This window comes from Saccopteryx bilineata, chromosome 4, assembly GCF_036850765.1.
Source record: "Saccopteryx bilineata isolate mSacBil1 chromosome 4, mSacBil1_pri_phased_curated, whole genome shotgun sequence".
NCBI classification, from domain to species: Eukaryota; Metazoa; Chordata; class Mammalia; order Chiroptera; family Emballonuridae; genus Saccopteryx; species Saccopteryx bilineata.
The window spans coordinates 207,786,802-207,807,807 of NC_089493.1; the positions used below are offsets into that span (position 1 = coordinate 207,786,802).

The window sequence follows — 21,006 nt, forward strand, 5'->3', positions numbered from 1 at the left end:
GAAAGACAGTAGCTTGTATAGCCATCATTTTGGTGCTAAAAATGAACAGTAAAGATTTTTCAGAGTTGCTGTTGTAATAGATTTTTTTGCTTTTTTTTTTTTTTCCCTTCCTGTTTCTTTACCCAGAGCTGCTTTGTCTCTCAAAAACAATCTGGAATTACTTAATGCTAATGTTTTCTGGTTTTACTATTTACCCAGGACTCAAATGATAAACATTAATGTGGGAACCTCCCTTTTCCTTACCTCATAGTTCTATATTTATTTAACTGTTATCCTGAAAGAAGAAAAATGTGTCTTTCTCCGTTATTGTACTTCCTTTTTTTTAATTGACAAAAATTATGATTTTGCTTTTGCTTTTTTACAGGAGGCTTTAGAGTTATCCCTGGATGATTCTGAAGTGACTGAGACCACAGCAACAACTGAAACGATTAAATATGAGTATCATGTCTTATATTCCTGTAGCTACCAAGTCCCTGTGCTTTACTTCAGGGCAAGCTTTTTAGGTAAGACCATGTTGGAAGCTGACTGTAAATTCATGACATTTACATATTAAGGCAGAAAGCAGATTTGGAACATTATTCTTAAGAGAAAAAGAAATGAGTTAAAAAAAAAAAAAGAGAGAACTGTGGGTGAGGTAAGGTTTTACCAGTAAATTTTCTCATGCTTTAGAAAGAGTATCAAGACTTCAGAGTGAATGATATCATCCCAGCCATAAGTCTGATCTTCGGATTCTTGGCCTCCTGCCCAGTGTTGACTAAGTCCCCTGGCCCTTTTCTTCTTTACTTTAAACAAATAGGAACAACTTAAAGCTACAATGTTTACTTATTTCTAACACTACAGTAAGAATTTCTTTCAATGTCAATTGATCCATTAACACAAAGCCCATGCCTTTCCCCCAAATGCTGATAATTACTTTGAGAACCATTTATCAATTAGTTTAAGCGATACTTAATATAGCACTAATATTTCCTTTGGCCGTTTATACATCTCCAGTGCTTTTACTTCCTGCAATACTGTTACTCAACTCATTCCTCTTGCCAAGAAGGTGGAACACCCTGTCTCCTCGGAGGCCTTTGCTAATAAAGCTTTTTGAATCGGCCACCGCATCAAGTCCGCACCCTGCAACCCAGCCGTCACTTTTCCGTTGGTGTTCTCCGGCGCATGGGGTCAGCGTGAAGCTGCCTTCCCTGTGTTCACTGACAAAAGGAGCCACCTCCCCAGCCCACCCCTAGTCTATTTCTCCTTTTCTATCTGGCTTTATCTGCAGCATTTTGCATTTTGAACAGACTTCTAACTTTTTCTGGGTAGCTAAGACATCTGAATTTAGCCAGTGATTTTTTTTTTTTTTCTTTTCTTTTCATTTTTCTGAAGCTGGAAACAGGGAGAGACAGTCAGACAGACTCCCGCATGCGCCCGACCGGGATCCACCCGGCACGCCCACCATGGGGCAAAGCTCTGCCCACCAGGGGGCGATGCTCTGCCCATCCTGGGCGTCGCCATGTTGCGACCAGAGCCACTCTAGCGCCTGAGGCAGAGGCCACAGAGCCATCCCCAGCACCCGGGCCATCTTTGCTCCAATGGAGCCTTGGCTGCGGGAGGGGAAGAGAGAGACAGAGAGGAAAGCGCGGCGGAGGGGTGGAGAAGCAAATGTGCGCTTCTCCTGTGTGCCCTGGCCGGGAATCAAACCCGGGTCCTCTGCACGCTAGGCCGATGCTCTACCGCTGATGATATTTTATTTTTGATTGAAAAGTAGCTTAACTGCTTTGAATGTGAATTTGGTAGATTTAATCACTTGCTGCCTTATAAATGGTCTCTAATTTTGTGGTGTTGGTGGTTTAACAAAGCATTTAGGATTTAAAACAGAAGAACAAATTCTCCTAGGCTCCCTGTTGAGAAGATTTTAATCTGAGGTGCAGTTCCTAGGAACTGACAATTTAGAGTAAATTTTCAACATGGGACATGGGGAATTGAGGACACTGAGGGTTCAATTCACAAAATCTTGCTGCGGATTTATCCACATAATCATGACAAGCCTTTAAAACACTCACTTTTCTCGTCATTCCCTTTAGTCTGGAGCCCAGAGGTTAAAAGATGTTTTTTGTCTGTGAGCTGTGTTATACGAAAAAGTAAAAGAATAACGTTTATTTACCAGGGTGGAGGAAAATGTCTTTCTTGGTTTGGGTTTGCAGCGGGTTCTTAGCTAGTCTACCTTCCAGATTCAGACATGTTGAGGCTGCAGGTAGAGGAAATGGGACACTACTTCTTCAGCAGTGTACTTTCACATAATTAGTATTCACCATAAGCAGTTAATCACCAGAGAAGAGCTCCCAGAGACAAAACAAGTTGTTTAGCTTGTCAGCATTCGGGAATTGGAGGTGTTGAAACATGACTGCTTCTCACTGGAAGTGGGTCTCGCTGAGGCTGCTGGATGAGCTCATGCGTGTGCTTTGCTATCATGTGCGAACAGCTCCCCTTAGAGGGCAGCACGGTAAATTGTTCCTGCAAGTCCAGTTTATTGTAATGAAATCTGAATACTTCCTAAGATCTTTTCTTCATGATGGTTTTCTATTTCTTTAAAAAACAAAACAAAATATAAAGACCCATTAGCATTCAAACTTTTAAGATTCCCTTTATTATGCTTAATAATGGGAAACCAAAACAAGTCACTGATTTTTTTTTCTAGGTGGAAGCATTCCTTGCTCTAACTCCTGCCCATTTTGTATTGTATAGAATGAGTATTAGAAATTATTTAATTCCAGAATTCATTTAGTACTTGTTTAAGTACATTAAAATATTAAATTTCATCTTTGTACAGCATACTGAGTTTTTTTTGTGGAAAAACATGAAAATCGGTTTTCTTTATGTCATTCTAATAATTTTTTCTTTTCCTCCTAATGTAATGGGTTTTCTAAAAATGTATCATCTTTTACTCTGGAGTTATAAATTTTCATGTAATTCCCCTCAATCCATTCCCTTTTCCTGTGATAACTGATTTCTCCAGCTTTTCATCTGTTTATTAAACAAACCTCTATCAGTGTGGGGAATGGATTCCTGACATCTTTCTCTTATTCCAGGTCCAGATTTTCATCTGTTCATTAAACAAACCTCTATCAGTGGTGGGGAAGGGTTCCTGACATCTTTCTCTTGTTCCAGGTCCAGATTTTCATCTGTTTATTAAACAAACCTCTATCAGTGTGGTAAATGGGTTCCTGACATCTTTCTCTTATTCCAGGTCCAGATTTTTCTTTGTCTCATTCTAAAAGAGTTCGACCTAGAAAGGAAGATGACTATAAAATTTCTCGCCCAAGGGTCTTTTTTTGTTGCTTCAAAAATCAGTTCAGTTAGCCTTGTTTTTGACAGATATTTAGAATTTCTTTTGCATATCATTGCTAGTAAAATTTAGTTTCTCTGGCTTGCTCTGAATTTTCTTCCAGTACCTCTTTTTTTTTAGGGAAAGCAGGTAGTAAGCATTCCCATTTTAATTGTCATTACTTTTTTGTTCTTAATAACTTGGTTAGATTCCAGAAGAAATCTTACTTTTGTTTCTTGAAATGCAAATCCATTGGACTGTAATTATAGCTTATTTCTATATTATTGTGTCTACCAGGCCAATTATTGCCTAAGACTCAGCTAACATGCCACTTCCTCCTGTCACTCCCATGTAATATTGCATCATGTATCATATACCACACATATCATATCACAGTACATTATATCATATATCACAAGTTGTATTATAACAGAATTATTTGCTTACTTGTTTCCTATCCAATGGTAAGCTAGAAGTCAGGGCTTTCATTTAAAAAGAAGAAGGAAATTAATAATGAGTACCTACAACCTCTAAAGTGATAAGCTTTATTCGTGGCTGTATGTGTATAGTATTTGTCTTATTCATTTTGATATCCACAGTATCAGCTGTGGTACAGCATCAACAGGTATTTCTTAAATAATGAGCCAATGAGGGATTTGTAATGACTTCCAAATAAAGCCCCCAAATGGAAGCATTGTGATGGCTCCCTGTTTGAACTGCTCTGATAGGTGATATGGAAGGAAATAATGCTGTTGTCTCCAGGAGACTCAGGACCCAAACCATCTATATATCTCTACTCTTGTCAGATAATTCTCAGAGACTGTAGGGTTAGTTGACTAAGGAGACTGAGAAGTCCTGAAGACTCAAAGGTGGGCATCTAAAATGACAGGGCAGCTGCCCCACTTCTACAAATACATGTTTCTGTTTGACCTTGTAAGGCAGACAGTCACGCGGAGACAGATTCTGCTTCTGGGTGCCTCTCATTTTTATACTTAAGCTTACAGGAGCAGTTTCATAGGGAGTAACATGGATTTAAGAGAAGACATATGTCCTTTCTGTAGTTCTTTTTTTCCCCTAACTGCACTTGCCATCACAGGTTTGGAAGAGGTGGTGGGACAGGGTTAATGCCATTTGCTCCCCAGCAGTGGGTGAGAGGCAATTGCACTTCTGTCAATAATAAATAGCCTATATTTGAATAGTGCTTTGTAGTTTATGAAGTCCATTTTTACAAAGCATTGATGTGAAGTACCCACTGTTTCTTTTTTCTCTTGTGTTTTTGAAGCACACTGTGTTACAGAATTGTTTGTATCAGGCTAAACACTTCTGCCTACTCCTTATCATTTTGTCAATGTTTTAAGTCCTATCTTCTTTTGGGGGACTTTATTTGGGGTCAAAAGCTGATGGAAAACAGAAATGTAGTAAGAATCTTAGGCATATATATAATGGCTTCACTGCAGTCTTAAGCTTATATATTTCCCCTTTTAGTAGAGATTTCTATACTTTAGCTTGAATTCTGACTTATTTCTTCATTGTTCCTTTTCTTTTATTTTTTTTCTCAATCTCTACTGAAAAATGGACCCAGTGGTTCTTCTCATTTTCAAAATATTTAATTCTTTGGCTGACATATGGGTTCTTCTTGGGAACCGTTTTGACATATTTCTTTAATTAGTCAGATGGGCCACTTCTGAATAGGGACGAAAATATTTCTTCCATTCAACCACTGAATGTCTGTTTTTTCTGTAGAGTCATTCGTTCTGTTATTGGCCCAGGGAGTAAGGGTATAGAATTGAAAATGTAACCCAGATATTTTATGTAGAAGATTTTGTCCACTTGTTAAATGCCTGAAGGGTGCTCACAGAGAAATAGGGCAAAAGAAATAGTCAAAGAAGAATTTTTTCTCAAAGGCAGCATGAACCAAACCAAGATAAAGGCCAGCACAGAGGGCAAATAATGGAGACTCTTGGATGAGAGCAGTGGTGACTCACCAGGGAGGAGGAGAAAGAGGCTTGTCCATGCTCTGGGACAAGAGGAAGCCTTTGGAGTGCAAAGATAAGAATGACAGGAACACAGGAATGATGGGGGCTGGAGGGAGTTGAGAGTAAAGGTAAAATACCCCTAGCTGTCTTACAGACTGCAAGCAAAGGCAATGGTTGGCTTTTGGGAAGAGGCTGGGAAAGGCACTGGGGGAGGGGAGAAGGGCACGTTGGCTTCGGCTGAGAACATAGCATATTTGGGGAACAGGGAAAGGCCAGTTTGGAGTTGGGTTTTCTTAAGATGAACTGTGATAGAAATGGTTGAGAAGATATTTGAGATCAAATCAGGGACAAGATTATGGATGGGAAAGGATTGGAGGATATAAAGAAAAAGTGGAAGAGATTGAGCAGAAGTGAATGGGAATAAAGGAGGGATTTTCTAGAGCAAAATTTATGACTGAATGAAAACAGGAATAAATAAAGAATAAAATGTCAGTAAAAGAAATTTGACTCTTTTTGTATTGTTATTAGCATTATGAATTTTTCAAATGATCTCAGTGAAAATGAGCTGTAAAAAACATTTTTCAGGGAAAAATTATTGCCAGTGGAGTGGGAGTTAAAGCAGCTTATTGAACATGGGGAAAAAAGTGGATTAGGGAAGTACTTAAAGACTGAAGCAGAATGATTCTATTTAATTATTACAATGAGCGGTAAATAGAAAATAGTTTGATAGATAATTTAATTTAGAGTCATTTGATTGTAGAAAAAGTTCATGTCTGCCACTTATATTTATGTAAACAGTTTGTAAATTTAGCCAGTCATCATAATGAAATGGAATGTGAATTTTGGAAGATTTAAAAGAGATTCTAGGGATTGGAGTGAAATATGAAGAGCAAACAGTGAAAGTTATTAAGAAAATAATGAAAAGTTATTAAACTAATACAAATATATTCAAACTGAAAAGTCCAAATAATAGAGAAAATTTAATCAGAATTGTCTTTCTTTTTTTATTCTTAATGAAAATTATTTGTTGAACCATGTAAATGTTTGAAACATTATGAAGAATTGGGGATGAAATAGCATGCTCTGTTAGAACATGTAACGGGAAAAGAATTTTGTGAAAAATCAATCCCTGATTTAAAAGTGTGTCAAAGAAAAGGTGGTAGAGAAATGCGAAACGAAACTACAGGGCCCTGCGTTGGCACAGAACTCCACACACACAGAGCAGGTTTTACACAGATCCAGAGCACAGAACTCCACACACACAGAGCAGGTTTTACACAGATCCAGAGCACAGAACACCACACACACAGAGCAGGTTTTACACAGATCCAGAGCACAGAACTCCACACACACAGAGCAGGTTTTACACAGATCCAGAGCACAGAACTCCACACAGAGCAGGTTTTACACAGATCCAGAGCACAGAACTCCACACACACAGAGCAGGTTTTACACAGATCCAGAGCACAGAACACCACACACACAGAGCAGGTTTTACACAGATCCAGAGCACAGAACACCACACACACAGAGCAGGTTTTACACAGATCCAGATCCAGAGCACAGAACTCCACACACACAGAGCAGGTTTTACACAGATCCAGAGCACAGAACTCCACACACACAGAGCAGGTTTTACACAGATCCAGAGCACAGAACACCACACACACAGAGCAGGTTTTACACAGATCCAGAGCACAGAACACCACACACACAGAGCAGGTTTTACACAGATCCAGATCCAGAGCACAGAACTCCACACACACAGAGCAGGTTTTACACAGATCCAGAGCACAGAACTCCACACACACAGAGCAGGTTTTACACAGATCCAGAGCACAGAACACCACACACACAGAGCAGGTTTTACACAGATCCAGAGCACAGAACTCCACACACACAGAGCAAGTTTTACACAGATCCAGAGCACAGAAAGATGACACTAAAGGCACATGATTTTTCTCTTACTTGCAAGAGATTATATATGCTTTACCTTTCCTGGATATAAGAATATCTGTTTTGTGGTCCAAAAGGAAGAAATATTTCTCTGCTTACTCTTGGCAAAATCAGCCCTGCTTGAAACACTCATTAAAACATACATAGGCCCTGGCCGGTTGGCTCAGTGGTACAGCGTCGGCCGGGCGTGCAGAAGTCCCGGGTTCGATTCCCAGCCAGGGCACACAGGAGAAGCACCCATCTGCTTTTCCACCCCTCCCCCTCTCCTTCCTCTCTGTCTCTCTCTTCCCCTCCCGAAGCCAACGCTCCATTGCAGCAAAGATGGCCCAGGCGCTGGGGATGGCTCCTCGGCCTCTGCCCCAGGCGCTAGGTGGCACTGGTCGCAACAGAGCGACGCCCTGGAGGGGCAGAGCATCGCCCCTGGTGGGCAGAGCGTCGCCCCCTGGTGGGCGTGCTGGGTGGGTCCCGGTTGGGCGCATGTGGGAGTCTGTCTGACTGTCTTTCCCCGTTTCAAGCTTCAGGAAAACAAACAAACAAAAAAAAACATACATAGATGCCTACTGTGTGCATGGCATAAAAACAGCCCATTTTAAAAAATATGCTGAAAAAAAATCACTGCACAACCTTTAACTAGTTTATTGCTTTTCTCCTCCTTTAAAGTCATAGAGTTCTTCAAGTGCAAATACTGTACTAGGTGTCATGTTGAGAAGGTGGAGACTACATTTCCCATGGGAAGGTGAACATGCTGGCTGGTGGAACAAGGATAGTCAAGGTGCTGCTACCAGCATATTATTTCCATGTTCTGGGAGTAAGGAGGTTTGAACAGAGACGGAATCAGAGGGAAAGAGGCATGGCAGAGGTGGAGGAGAGTAAAGAGGGATAAATGGTGATGGAAGGAGACTTGACTTGGAATGGTGAAAACAGAATACAATACACAAATGATGTATTATAGTATTGTACACCTGAAACCTATATAGTTTTACTAACCCATGTCACCCCAATACATTCAATAAATAAAAACTAAAAAATTGCTATTTAAACAGTGATGAAAACTAAAACAAAAATAAATAAAAGACTTTGTGAGAAGCAGTTACCAGACAGCCCCACAAACATATCCATGTATCTTTTTTAGTCTAATGGACATGCTTTGGCTTTCCCTTGAAAATGACTCTTGAAAAATTGGTTTGAACGTGTATATGTAAGTTTTCTCTCTCTGTCCTTTCAGGTTTCCCTTCCTGGGGACAGGAAAGGAGGAATGCAGGGTAGGGCTGGCAATTATTTTCTCACCAAGGAAACCAGACACTAATCAATCTGAAAATGGCTTAACTCTTAGAGTTTTGATTTGAGAAGCTATGGAAGGTTTCCACCTTCTAACTACTACTGTGTTCTCCAAGAGGTACAAAGCCTTGCCAGCATGCCGTTTTTGAGTCACCTAGGTCTGAAGGTCCTATGAATTTCATAAAGCCCCCAGGGGAGGGCCACAACAAAATTTGTTTTGATTGAGAAGGGAGAAGTGGCAAAACCAAGCTGAGTGGATGAAGGATGATGATTGGTAGAGGAACTATACTGCATATTCAAGTGGGACTCATATAAAACGGAGTGTGGTACACTTATGAAAGGGCCTCAAGCGCCCCTGAGACATTCCTAAAAGAAGATGAACAGAGCTGTTTTAACTGTGTAGCTAAGAGAACCAGGTTCCCAGCCCTTCTAAAACTAAACGCTTGGCTTTGGGAAAGTCACTTCAAGTGTTGTGTTTCCCTTCTGTCCAGCTTTGAGAGTGCTCTGGATAAAACTTCACCCAGGAGTGAATTCTGCATTTTTCTCAGAATGGTGATGAGGAAAGACAGTGGGTCTGAGATTCCTAGGAATGTGTTCCTAATGTCGGCTCTGCCTCCAACAGCTGTGTGCACACTAGCAGGTCAGCTGACCCTGTGGGCTTCCTGCTTCTTACTTGTGAAATGACAAAGCTGAACTAAAGAATCCAAAGATCCCCCTTCAGCTTGAAGATTCTGTGTCTGGAGCTATTCTAATCATAGAGGAACTGCATATTTATCCCCTTAAAACATTTTAAATAGCAACAATCCATGATTATGAGCCTGAGGAGATAGGAGAGGCAGAGAATGAACATTTGTGAACCCAATGCCACTTATTAAATATCAGAAAAAAATTTACCACCAGACAGAAACAAAAAATACAAGTGCTGGGGTTCAGACTAACAGGCTTGAATCAAAATCTAAGAATACTTAACATATGATTGAAAGTAGAATGTCTTCTGCTTGAACCAGCAGACCCATGTTGATATTTATTTGGTGGTATGGTCCTAGAGTCCTGATGAATAGTGGTATCTCAGAGTTGATGTCTCAGGTATCTTGTGGACTTAATGTTGCTTCCCTGGGACATTTTCTTATTTCTTAAGAAGGTCTTTAAGTACTTTAGCTAGGTTAAGTGTTTAAATTAATTTAAAGAAGAGGTTAGAACATCATGCATTATTATAAGTTTTTTAACATAGGGTGTGGACAGTTTAAGCTGACTCAAAATTATTCCTCCTTGTTCTGTTTGTTGGGCATTTTTCTCATAAAACTAGATTGTAACATTCATACACTTTGTTATGTAATTAAAGGACATCTTATATTTATTTTCTACTCAAAATTACTAAACAGATATCTAACATTTAAAAAATTGAGGCTGATAATTTGGAAAATAATTAATAAGCTGAAGTGTTAAACCATTTATTTGGGCTATATTAGTTAAGTTTAGTTGGTTACAAAAAATTGAACTTGACCATGATAAGCAGAAAGGGACTTATTGGAAGGCTAGATCATAGAGTCCACTGAAGGCATGAAAATGAGAAGATGACGGAATGCCTCTTTGGGACTTTTAGTGGCTCCATCTTCCACTTATTTTAGAATTTTTTCCAGAAGTATGTTTGGATACTGATGAATCAGATATCTACAATACCTTCATCTGCTTAATACTATGGATTTATGTATGAATATGAGGTTTTTATTTTTTTTATTTTTTGTATTTTTCTGAAGCTGGAAACGAGGAGGCAGGCAGACAGACTCCTGCATGCGCCCGACCGGGATCCACCCAGCACGCCCACCAGGGGCGATGCTCTGCCCATCTGGGGCATCACTCTGTGGTGACCAGAGCCAGTCTAGCACCTGAGGCAGAGGCCATGGAGCCATCCCCAGCGCCCGGGCCATCTTTGCTCCAATGGAGCGTTGGCTGCAGGAGGAGAAGAAAGAGACAGAGAGGAAGGAGAGAGGGAGGGGTGGAGAAGCAGATGGGTGCTTCTCCTGTGTGCCCTGGCTGGGAATCGAACCCGGGACTTCTGCACGCCAGGCCGATGCTCTACCACTGAGCCAACCGGCCAGGGCCTGAATATGATGTTTTAAAATATAATCATGAATCATTTAACTAGTGAATTTTTATCATGATTGTTCAGCCTTTACTCTTAGTAATAATTGTGTGAATTGCTCTAGATTAATGTTTAATGTTCACCTATTCAACCACTAGAAAATGTTAATGTACAAGGCAAGAAGATGCTTCTGAAATGCAGAGATGAGTAAAGGAATACAGGGATGGATGATGCCCTCACAGAGCTTACAGTCTAGTAAGAGAAATAAGCCAGATCTGAAATTCACTGTAATAAGAAGAATATGTTAAAGGTTGTAAGAGAGGTAAAAATTGCCACCAGCCAGAGAGTAGATTGGTGTTTCCCAGGAGCTGGGAGGGTGGGGAAAAAGGAGAGATGTTGGTCAAAGGGTACACATTTTCAGTTATAAGATGAATAAGTTCTGGGGATCTAATGTACAGAATGGTGATTGTAGTTAAAGATACTGTATTACATACTTGAAGGTTATTAAGAGAGTAGATTTTAAAGGTTCTCACAGCACACACACCAAAAAAGGGTAACTATGTGAGGTGATGGATATATTAACTAACCTTACTGATGTAATCATTTCCCAGTACATATGTGTATCATATCATTATGTTGTACACTTTAGACTTACATGATGTTATATGTTAATTATATCTCAATAAGCCTGGATAAAAAAATTGCCACCAGGGCTCAAAGGGCAGTGAGTACCCTGGGTTGGCATAATCAAGAGAGGCCGTGGCTGCTGGACTTGGGTTTGTCCATGCAGTGATGAGGGAATGGGCAGGCCACGCTTAGAGAGAAAACCAGGAAAGGCAAATTCTAGATAATTCAAGGTTAGGCGGTATTGGTGGAGACTATTAGTGGTGACAACAACAACAGTGCACCTGATATATGTGTATCCCTTTCTGGTTGACAAAGAGCTCCTGAACATGGAGACACATGGAGACAGACACACAGGGGAGCGATGGAAGTGCAGGGTCTGGAGCTGGAAAGCCTTGGTTCTAATTTCTAGCTCTGCTGCTTCCTAACTATATGACCTTGGGGAACGTATTGAACTTTGTTTTCTTACTTTCATCATCTGAAAACAAAATTGAAATAATAATAAGACCAACCTCACAGAGTTTTGAAAAGTAGGCAAATACTGTATTTCCCCATGTTTAAGATGCACCCTTTTTTGAAAATTTGGGGTCTAAAAACTGGGTGTGTCTTATACAGTAGTTGTAGATTTTTTTTACATGCATTTCCTGCTTTTTGCACTTGATGAATAAAACTTGAGTTCAATAACTTTATGTAATACATCTTTTTTCAAATTTCAGGCCCCCAAATTAAGGTGCGTCTTACACATGGGAGCATCTTATACCTGGGGAAACACAGTATGTGGAGTGGGCTTGGCGCCTCTCAGCAATGCGGCCGTGGATCATGATCTCACAATAACAGTGTAAGATAGGAACAGTCCTTACACCATACACAGACATCAAACCTGAGTGCTCACAGTTGTTAAATGAGTTATTCAGAAGTACATGGAAAACTTAAGGAGTTGAGGCTCAAACTACAGCCCATTTTTGTTTTTTGTTTTGTTTTTACTGCTTGATGCTATCATGCAGTTGTCATTCAAATAACAACCAAAATTTAAGGCACACAAGTCAATTAGTTGATGTCATACATAACTAAAAAGAATCTGTACTTGAGGAATTTTCATTCAGATTTCCTGAGGTTAAGAGAGACACAAAATGCTAAAAAATGTATGTGGGGATAAATAAAAATTGCAGAATTAGCCAGCATAGAAGCTGATATGAATGCACATGAACAATTAACACTCATTTCATATCACAATGTAATTTCTTCACTGAGGCAAAAATGAGTTTTCCCCTTTGGCGAAGCATCATCTCTACCTCACTGTGGTGCATGACACGAATTTTTATACCCTTCAAGCTCTCTTGAAGACAATATATTGAACAGTGACATATTTCATTGTGAAAAATCCACTCTTTCCTTTTCATTTCTAATGACCACATTCAGAACATTATTCTTAAACTTTCTCTACATAATTAGGCTTCCTCTAATCTTCATTTTAGGAGTTATGAAACTTCAGTGAAACCATGCACAACAGAGTAAAGGTGGCTTCAGCGTGCTTGCACTACAATTAAGTAGTGCTAGTGAAATATCTCCTGCTGTTATTTGGTTCCTACAAACTAATAGCCTTGAGAAATTTAATTTAGAAAGCTGCACATTTTGAGTAATATATAGATTACTTGACAAGTAGGTTATTATTCAATCAAGAGAGTCTATATGAAAATGTTTAATTAAATGCTACTGGAAGTTGCTAAAGATTATACTTTTTAATTATTCTATTCTTCATCCAGTGTCTCTTCTTTTGGTATTGGCATTTTAGGTTGCTGACAGAATGTTCCTTTAGCTCCAATCTGTATTACCATTCCAGGTGATAGAGACACATAGTAGGTACTCAGTAAATGCTTGTTAAATAAATTACCTTAATTTACCATGCTCACTTTGTGGGTTGCTGCTGAAATTATTTTGGCTTCTACTTAGTTTTTTTCAAGTATGCAAGGGATTTTACCGAGCTTCTCAGCCTCAGTGTGATTAATGAGATTTATAAGCAGGTTCACATTGGTGCTATTCAATATCTAGGGTCTGAAACTAGAGAGTTGTAGATTGAGTATGCTTCTGTTTCCTCTGACTGAGGCCAGAGAAAATAGGCCCTCCTAACAGTGCTTAAATTTTCTGATTGAAGATACTTTGAACTGAACATGAAGGCACATGATTTGTTACACGAACTTAAGCAAGTACTTGTTTATACCCATATTTTAACTTAAGCTAAAGGTTTGTATAGATACATAAATGATAGATAGATAGATAGATAAGATAGATAGATAGATAGATAGATAGATGATAGATAGATAGATGATAGACAGATGATAGATAGATAGATAGATAGATAGATAGATAATGGATAGATAGATAGATAGATGATAGATAGATAGATAGATAGATGATAGATAGATAGATAGATAGATAGATAGATAGATAGATGCAAAGTTAGAAAAATTTTCAAGTGTCTGTTATATTGGATCTCTATTTTGTGATGTGGTTTTTTATATGACTATCTCAGTGCAAGGATTTCACTGAGATTTCTGAAGGCTCCATTACATCTTTGAAATAATTAGCCACCACCATATTTAAATATAATTTAGGTGTCAGTAGTGTATGGCACGGATGGAGATATTGCTGATTAGGTCAAAATGTTTTGGTTTTATGTGAAGGAACACAAAACGAATTTTTGTATGTCTTTGATCACAAAGGTGCTAAGCAAACCAATGAGAAAGGCTCAGGAAGAGAACTCACATCATAATTTGGTAAATCATGTTTGTTATATCTGTGTGTGAGGGACAAAACTGTATTACCCAGATCTTCTAGAGTGTAAATGGTCAGCAAAGAATGGAGAGATCGACAGCCTTGTTCAGCTAACTTGCACAAGCACTCATTTAACTATAATTAACACGTGTTTCTAAACTGTTCTGTAAATGCAATAGAGATGAAGTCACATCCATTCACTTAAAATGCACTGTTCTCATTATAGCAAGTGGTAGCATGCTTATTAACATGCATACAGGAGTTTTATGCATCTTTTTTATGTTTTGAAATTATTTTTAACTCTTTGTGATTATCATTCTATGACAAGATCATTTTTTTAAATTCCTGTATTTTAAAAAAAAATGTTTTTATTCATATTTAGATAGGAGAGAGAGAGAAAGGGGGAAGGAGAAAGCATCAACTCCCATATGTGCCTTGACCAGGCAAGCCCAGTGTTTTGAACTGGCGACCTCAGTGTTCCAGGTTGATGCTTTATCCACTGCACCACCACAGGCCAGACCCATTAATTCCTGTATTCTAAGGTGTTAATTTTTATTTCCTTTAAGTTTAGTATTGTTTGAAAACTTATGGCACATAACCTCAATTCTAGCATCAAATCTAATGAAAATATTTTATGATATTTGTTTGGGTGTCTTCACATTGTTGCTATGTGCTGATTATTGCATTTTGTAAGAATGTTGTTCATAGCATATGCAGGGTTTTGACAGTGATATTATCTAAACCAGTGTTTCCCAACGTGGGGCCCACACCCCACAGGGGGGCAATTCGATTATTAAGGGGGGCAATTTGAAAATGGACTCGACAGGACTTTAACTCTTTCGCCCCAGCCATTTAAATGCAATGCTAGATATCGGTGCCAAATTTAACAAAAAATGCAATTCTTAAATAATTGCAGTAAATAATTATTAAGTATAATTTCGTTTGACGAGACCAAAATATCAACTGGGTGATTGGCGTCGTCAAGTAAACTTCGTCCTGGGTTCACCACAGAGCGTGCCGTCTGCCGTGGGGAACCCTGGACGTTTTAAAAACACGCTAAACAACGCAGTTATTCTCACCTAATTGGCCCATCGCAACTTCTGTAGTGTTTCACATCATTCAGTTGGTGTTAATTTGAAATAAGTGTCAGATATAATTGGTAAGTATTTGATTTTATTTTTATCAATATTAAACTCTTTATTAAGTACTTCTTGCATTGGGGCTAGAAAGCACTAATATTTTATAAATATTATTGGGGCTATAATAGTGCATGCATGACAATTTTAATTTTAGAAGCATAACTTTCCAGAAAATTTTGTCAAGTGGAAAAATATAGATACCTTTTGATTTGCGGTGGTAGAGTAGTAAATGTGTTATATACATTTAAATAAATATGAATTTTTAGTATACGTTTACTCTATGTCACATTGAATATATTTTAACACATATTTTAATATCAGCATTTTTTAAAACGGTTCTTGAAAAAGATGACAAAGATGTAAAAGCTATGCCACTCAGTAACAATACTGTTAGCAGAAGAATAGACGAAATGAGTGAGGATATTGAAAAACAACTTATTGAAAAGCTGAAAACAAGAAAATTCTCCTTGCAAATGGATGAATCAACTTTGAGAGACAGTGGGGCAGTATTGATAACTTACGTAAGATATATTGATAAAAGACATTTTGCTGAAGAAATGTTGTTCTGTAAAAGATTAGAAAGCACCACTACCTCCAAAGATATATATATAATAAGCTAAAAAACTACTTAGATGTCAATGATATACCAATGAAAAATATAACATCTTGTGCTGCAGATGGTGCTCCCAATATGATGGGCAAGAAAAATGGCTGCTTAAAATTGATGAAAGATGCGAATCCAGAAATGATTCTTGTGCATTGTGTTATTCATAGGGAAAACTTGGTAGCTGAAAACATCTCGCCTGTTCTGAATGAAGTATTACATACAGTAATAAAGTGTGTTAATGCTATTGAAGCTAGTGCCAAATGTGAGCGTCTTTTTAAGCTATTTTGTGAAGAACAAAATGAAGACCATGTGAGACTTTTACTTCATACTGAAGTAAGATGGCTATCTAAAGGAAACTGTTTGAAAAGATTTATGGAACTGTTTGATACTCTTAGTGATTTTTTAAGTGACAAACCTGAAATGAAGTATCTGTTAACAATAGATGGTAAAGCATTTGTGAGTTATTTAGCCGATATCTTTGAAAAACTAAATATATTAAATAAGCAACTTCAAGGAACAATTAAACTCTTGTCGATGCAAAAGCAAAGATATTTGGTTTCATTACCAATATTGAGTTATGTCAGAAACATATTAACAACAAAAACTTTAAACAGTTTCATTGGCTCCAAAAATGTGAAGTAACTGATACCGCTTTACTTGTTATTGTCAATCATTTGAATATTCTATTGACTAATTTAAAAGAAAGATTTTCTGATTTAAAACAAATTGATTTCCCAACATGGATGATGCAGCCAATGTTAGTGGATTTGTCTGATATATCAAATATGCAGTATCAAGAAGAACTCGCAGAATTGCAAAATGATGAGTCAGTTAAAGCTTTATTTAATATCAAAGGAGCGATGGTATGGCTTTGTGAGGAAACAGAAATCAAATACCCAAATTCAACCAAATGTGCAAGAAAACTATTGCTACCGTTTCCATCTTCATTTTTAGCTGAATGTGGATTTAGTGCTGTAAATGATTTACTGGTAAAAAAAAAGAAATCGGCTGGATATAACACAACGTGGACTTGAGACTAAAGCTAACCAAATTGGAACCTAATATAAAATCTCTGTGCAGCAAGCATCAAGCACAAGGATCACACTTAATTAAAATAATAAATTAATATAGAAAAATCTGTATTAAAATTATTTGGAATTTAAATTTCTATTTTTCATTATATGTTTTGAAATTTTACTTACTGTGTTTTGTTAACAATTTCATAGTGATTTCTTCCTAGAACCTATCATTTATGTTTATTAAGTGAACAAATCAATTTTTTAATGTTAAAAATTATGTATGTTACATAGGGGGGGACATAAAAATTTTAGAAAGGTTAAGGTGGGGCATGGCACAAAAAAGGTTGGGAAACACTGATCTAAACCATTAACTCTATACTTAGATTGTTGACTGAATTATTTTCAGGAGTAAATTAAAACCATTACTGATTACTGGATATTAAACCAGGATTCTTCTCTAGATTTTCAAAGTTTTTCTCTATCTTAGAGGAAATTAAGTTGAGGAAGAGATTCTTTCATTTATTATTTATTCAGTGAATATTTATGAAGCATTTGCAATGTGTCAGTGGGGCTGAGAACTACACAGCTGGACTGCAGTGGTGAAAGGATGGGTCAGTCTTTGCCTTCAGAGGCAACATGGGTTAGCAGGGAGAGCATGGAATTGTGAGTCCTGAGGCTTGAATTCCAGCCCTAGTGCAGTCATGAATCAGTGCATACTTTTGGCAGATATATATTTCCTAAGACCTTGGTTGCCTTATTTATAAAATTAGTAATTGTACCAGCTCTGACTTTTTTTTACTATACAACTTGATTTCTTCTAACTTTGACATCTGGAAATTATTTTTTATCATTTTTTAATTAAATTTAATGCAGTGACATTGATAAATCAGGGTACATATGTTGAGAGAAAACATCTCCAGATTATTTTGACATTTGATTATGCTGTATACCCCTCACCCAAAGTCAAATTGTCTTCTGTCACCTTCTATCTGGTTTTCTTTGTGCCCCTCCCCTCCCCCACCCCCTCTCTCCTTCTTCGCCCCATCCTCCCCCACTCCCCCACCCCCCATTATCATCACATTCTTGTTCATGTCTCTGAGTCTCATTTTTATGTCCCATCTATGTATGGATTCATATAGTTCTTAGTTTTTTCTGATTTACTTATTTCACTCTGTATAATGTTATCAAGGTCCATCCATGTTATTGTAAATGATCCGATGTCATCATTTCTTATAGCTGAGTAGTATTCCATAGTATATATGTACCAAAGCTTTTTAATCCACTCATTCTCTGACGGACACTTGGGCTGTTTCCAACATCTGGAAATTATTTTTAAAGTTTGTCATATTTTTATAATTTGATTATTTTATTTGCTATTTGACACTGAAGTACTTAAGATCTTCTCTTCCAACATTAGCACACACACACACATGCACACACACGCACATGTGTAGTGCTTATCTTTGGGGGGAAATTTGGTCCTACTCTGTAAATGTGTTCAGAAAACAATATAACATCCATACTGAAGGCAACTTGTTTTTAACTTGTAGTGAAACATGACATTCAAATGTTAATTGGGTGAATAAATCTTGTTCATTTTACAGACATGGAAATGTCAATGGAATAAAACTATTTATCACAAGATAATGATCTCCTGCCACCAGATAAATGCCAAGATGAAGATACTTATTGAAAATGTATCAAAATATTCTATTGCTATTTATTGAAAATAAAGGTTGAGTAAAAGTTCAACTTCTCAGGTCAAACGTGAGAAATGCTTTGTCTATGGTATTAGTGTATTATATCAATCACAACATGCATGGTATAGAAACATGGGAAAACTCTAAGAAATAATGATTTCTAAAAGAATCCTTCAACTTCGCAGTATGAACATACCTGGAATAGTGCAATGGGGGGCTGGGATGAGACAGTATTTATTTAGCTCTTACTTCATGTCTGACACAGTCCTAAATGTGTTCACTGATATAAGCCTCATAAGAACAAAATTTGAAAAAAATTACTATCCGCATTTTACAGGTAAAGTTAAGAGCAGAATAATTTGCACTCACAGAGAATGTGCAAATATCAGGATTCAAATTCAGCCCAGACTCCAAGTCTTTCCCCTTTCCTCCCCCCCCCCCCCCCCAGTCCTCGGCCATATCTCTAATTATATGTGTAAGTCTGAATACACTTTTAGTTTGGTGTCTTGTCTGAGTAGATTATTTTTCTAAGTTTTGTTGCATTTGGTAATGAACTATTTCTTTGTGTCTAATGATTTAATATTCTGATGAGTTTTCTTTAAATGATATTGTCCACATGCTTAAGGAAAACAGCATACCCATAAGTCCTGAGGACTAGATAGCTCTGAATGAGTCAAACGGCGCTAGATTTTAGCAGTAGCGTAGACTGTCTTCTTTTTAGCACTGTGTAGTTAAGTCTTTAGGTTAAATCCCTGCTTTCTTTTCTGAATATACCAGTAGGTATCTATTTTTTCATTTTACTTATCTTCTGCCATAGTGGTCTTCATAAAATACATTATTTCAGTAATTGAAGCTGTTTAAAGAAAGAACAGGGGAATTATCGTTCACTAAAGCTTTTACTAATCTCTTCATGCCAGTCACCCCCAATATCCCTTTCTCCACCTGCCAGAAACAGTGGATGTTTATGCCCCCCTTTTCTGGATCATCAGAGAACTGCAGTTTTCCTCTGTCAATGACCATTTTCTTTCTACCCAGTATTTTAGTTATTAACATTCTATTGATATACTTGTCATAATTTCCCTAGTAGTAAGGCAGGCTCCTTATTAGGAGAAATGGTGTGTTTTTCTTCTATTCCATTTGGTATCCAACAGAGTGTTTGAACATTACAGATCCTTAGTCAATGAAAGAGTGAAAGAAGCATGTTTATTTTAAGGACTACAAGAAGTATTAAGACTTCAGAGGTATCCATGGTACACTCTTCTGGATACGGACCCTGTCTAACTGGTCCTTTGCCTATGCTTGAATCTATTAGTTCTTTCTAAAACACATTTGGGCCCTGGCTGGGTAGCTCAATTGGTTAGGTAGTTTCCTGATATGCCAAGGTTGCTGGTTTGATCCTGGGTCTGGGCACATACAAGAAATAACCAATGAATGCATAAATAAGTGGAACAAATCGGTCTCTCTCTCTCTCTCTCTCAAATCAATAAATTTTAAAAAAGATAAAAACATGGATTTTATAGATTTTGTAAAATTCTTGAGACATTGAATGAGCAGATAGTTTAACTACTAGATGGTTACAAAGGAAAGAGATTTGAATGTTTAAATTTATCTCAGGAAGAAAATAGTAATTCATATAGCACTCTTTTGATATACAGATAGTATATATACTAGTAAGGATTTTTAAAAATGGCATAATAGTCTTGCGATAGTTTTAGATAGACACCAAGCACCATTGTATCACACAGATCACTAACTGGCAGTCTTTGCTGTGTGCTTTCACAGATGGAAGGCCTTTATCTCTGCAGGATATATGGGCAGGAGTTCATGCGTGCTATAAGACGCGGTTGCAGCAGGGACCCTGGGACACTATCACCCAACAGGTTAGAGTATTTTCATTTATTGTATGTGATCCTTTTCCTCTGCTCATTTTTCCATCTAGTTCTTTTTTCCCTACTCTTTTTATTTCACTCTTCTACATACTTACAAGTTGAAATTCAATGACAGTTTCCTTTAAAAAAACAACAACAAAAACTTCCCAGGCCCAGGCTTGGCTTAGCCTTCCTGTTATTAACTCTCATAACAACCTGTAAATTTCTTGATAGTGCTTATTACTTTTAAATATATGTGGATACTAAAAATATTAATCTGTCTTTTCCACTATACTGTGTGCTGTCACATGGATAGACATTGTTGGTTTTACTCTTCATTGTACACCTAGAGCCAGCACAGTTCTTAAATATGATAAGAGTTCAATAAAAATGTATTAAGTAAATGTGAATAGAAGTTAAGTTGGCATATACACTAAAAAATAGATGATTTAGCTAATGTTACCTCTGATATTTCAAAATTTTACTTGTAGACGTATTTGCAAAAAAATTAATTTTTGATTAGTAATATCTTTGTAATAGTGATCTAAAAAAGCAATGAAAATAGACCTGTAAAAGTAAATATAAAAGTAGATTTGCAAAAGTAGAGAAAATAAATCTGTCAATCATATATGTCATTATTACTGCCTTGCTAAATCAACACTTAATTATTTTAG

At 37.4% G+C, this 21,006-nt stretch overlaps 1 protein-coding gene across 4 annotated transcripts in view; it reads left to right on the plus strand.

Moving 5' to 3' along the window:
* Window positions 1-21,006, plus strand: part of ATG10 (autophagy related 10) — a 446,721-nt gene that overhangs the window by 303,745 nt on the left and 121,970 nt on the right. For all 4 annotated transcript variants that reach the window (XM_066273721.1, XM_066273720.1, XM_066273719.1 and 1 more), the window contains 2 exons: window positions 365-503; window positions 20,247-20,344. In XM_066273721.1, the coding sequence (XP_066129818.1) occupies window positions 365-503; window positions 20,247-20,344 (237 nt within the window). The remainder of the gene's footprint in view (window positions 1-364; window positions 504-20,246; window positions 20,345-21,006) is intronic.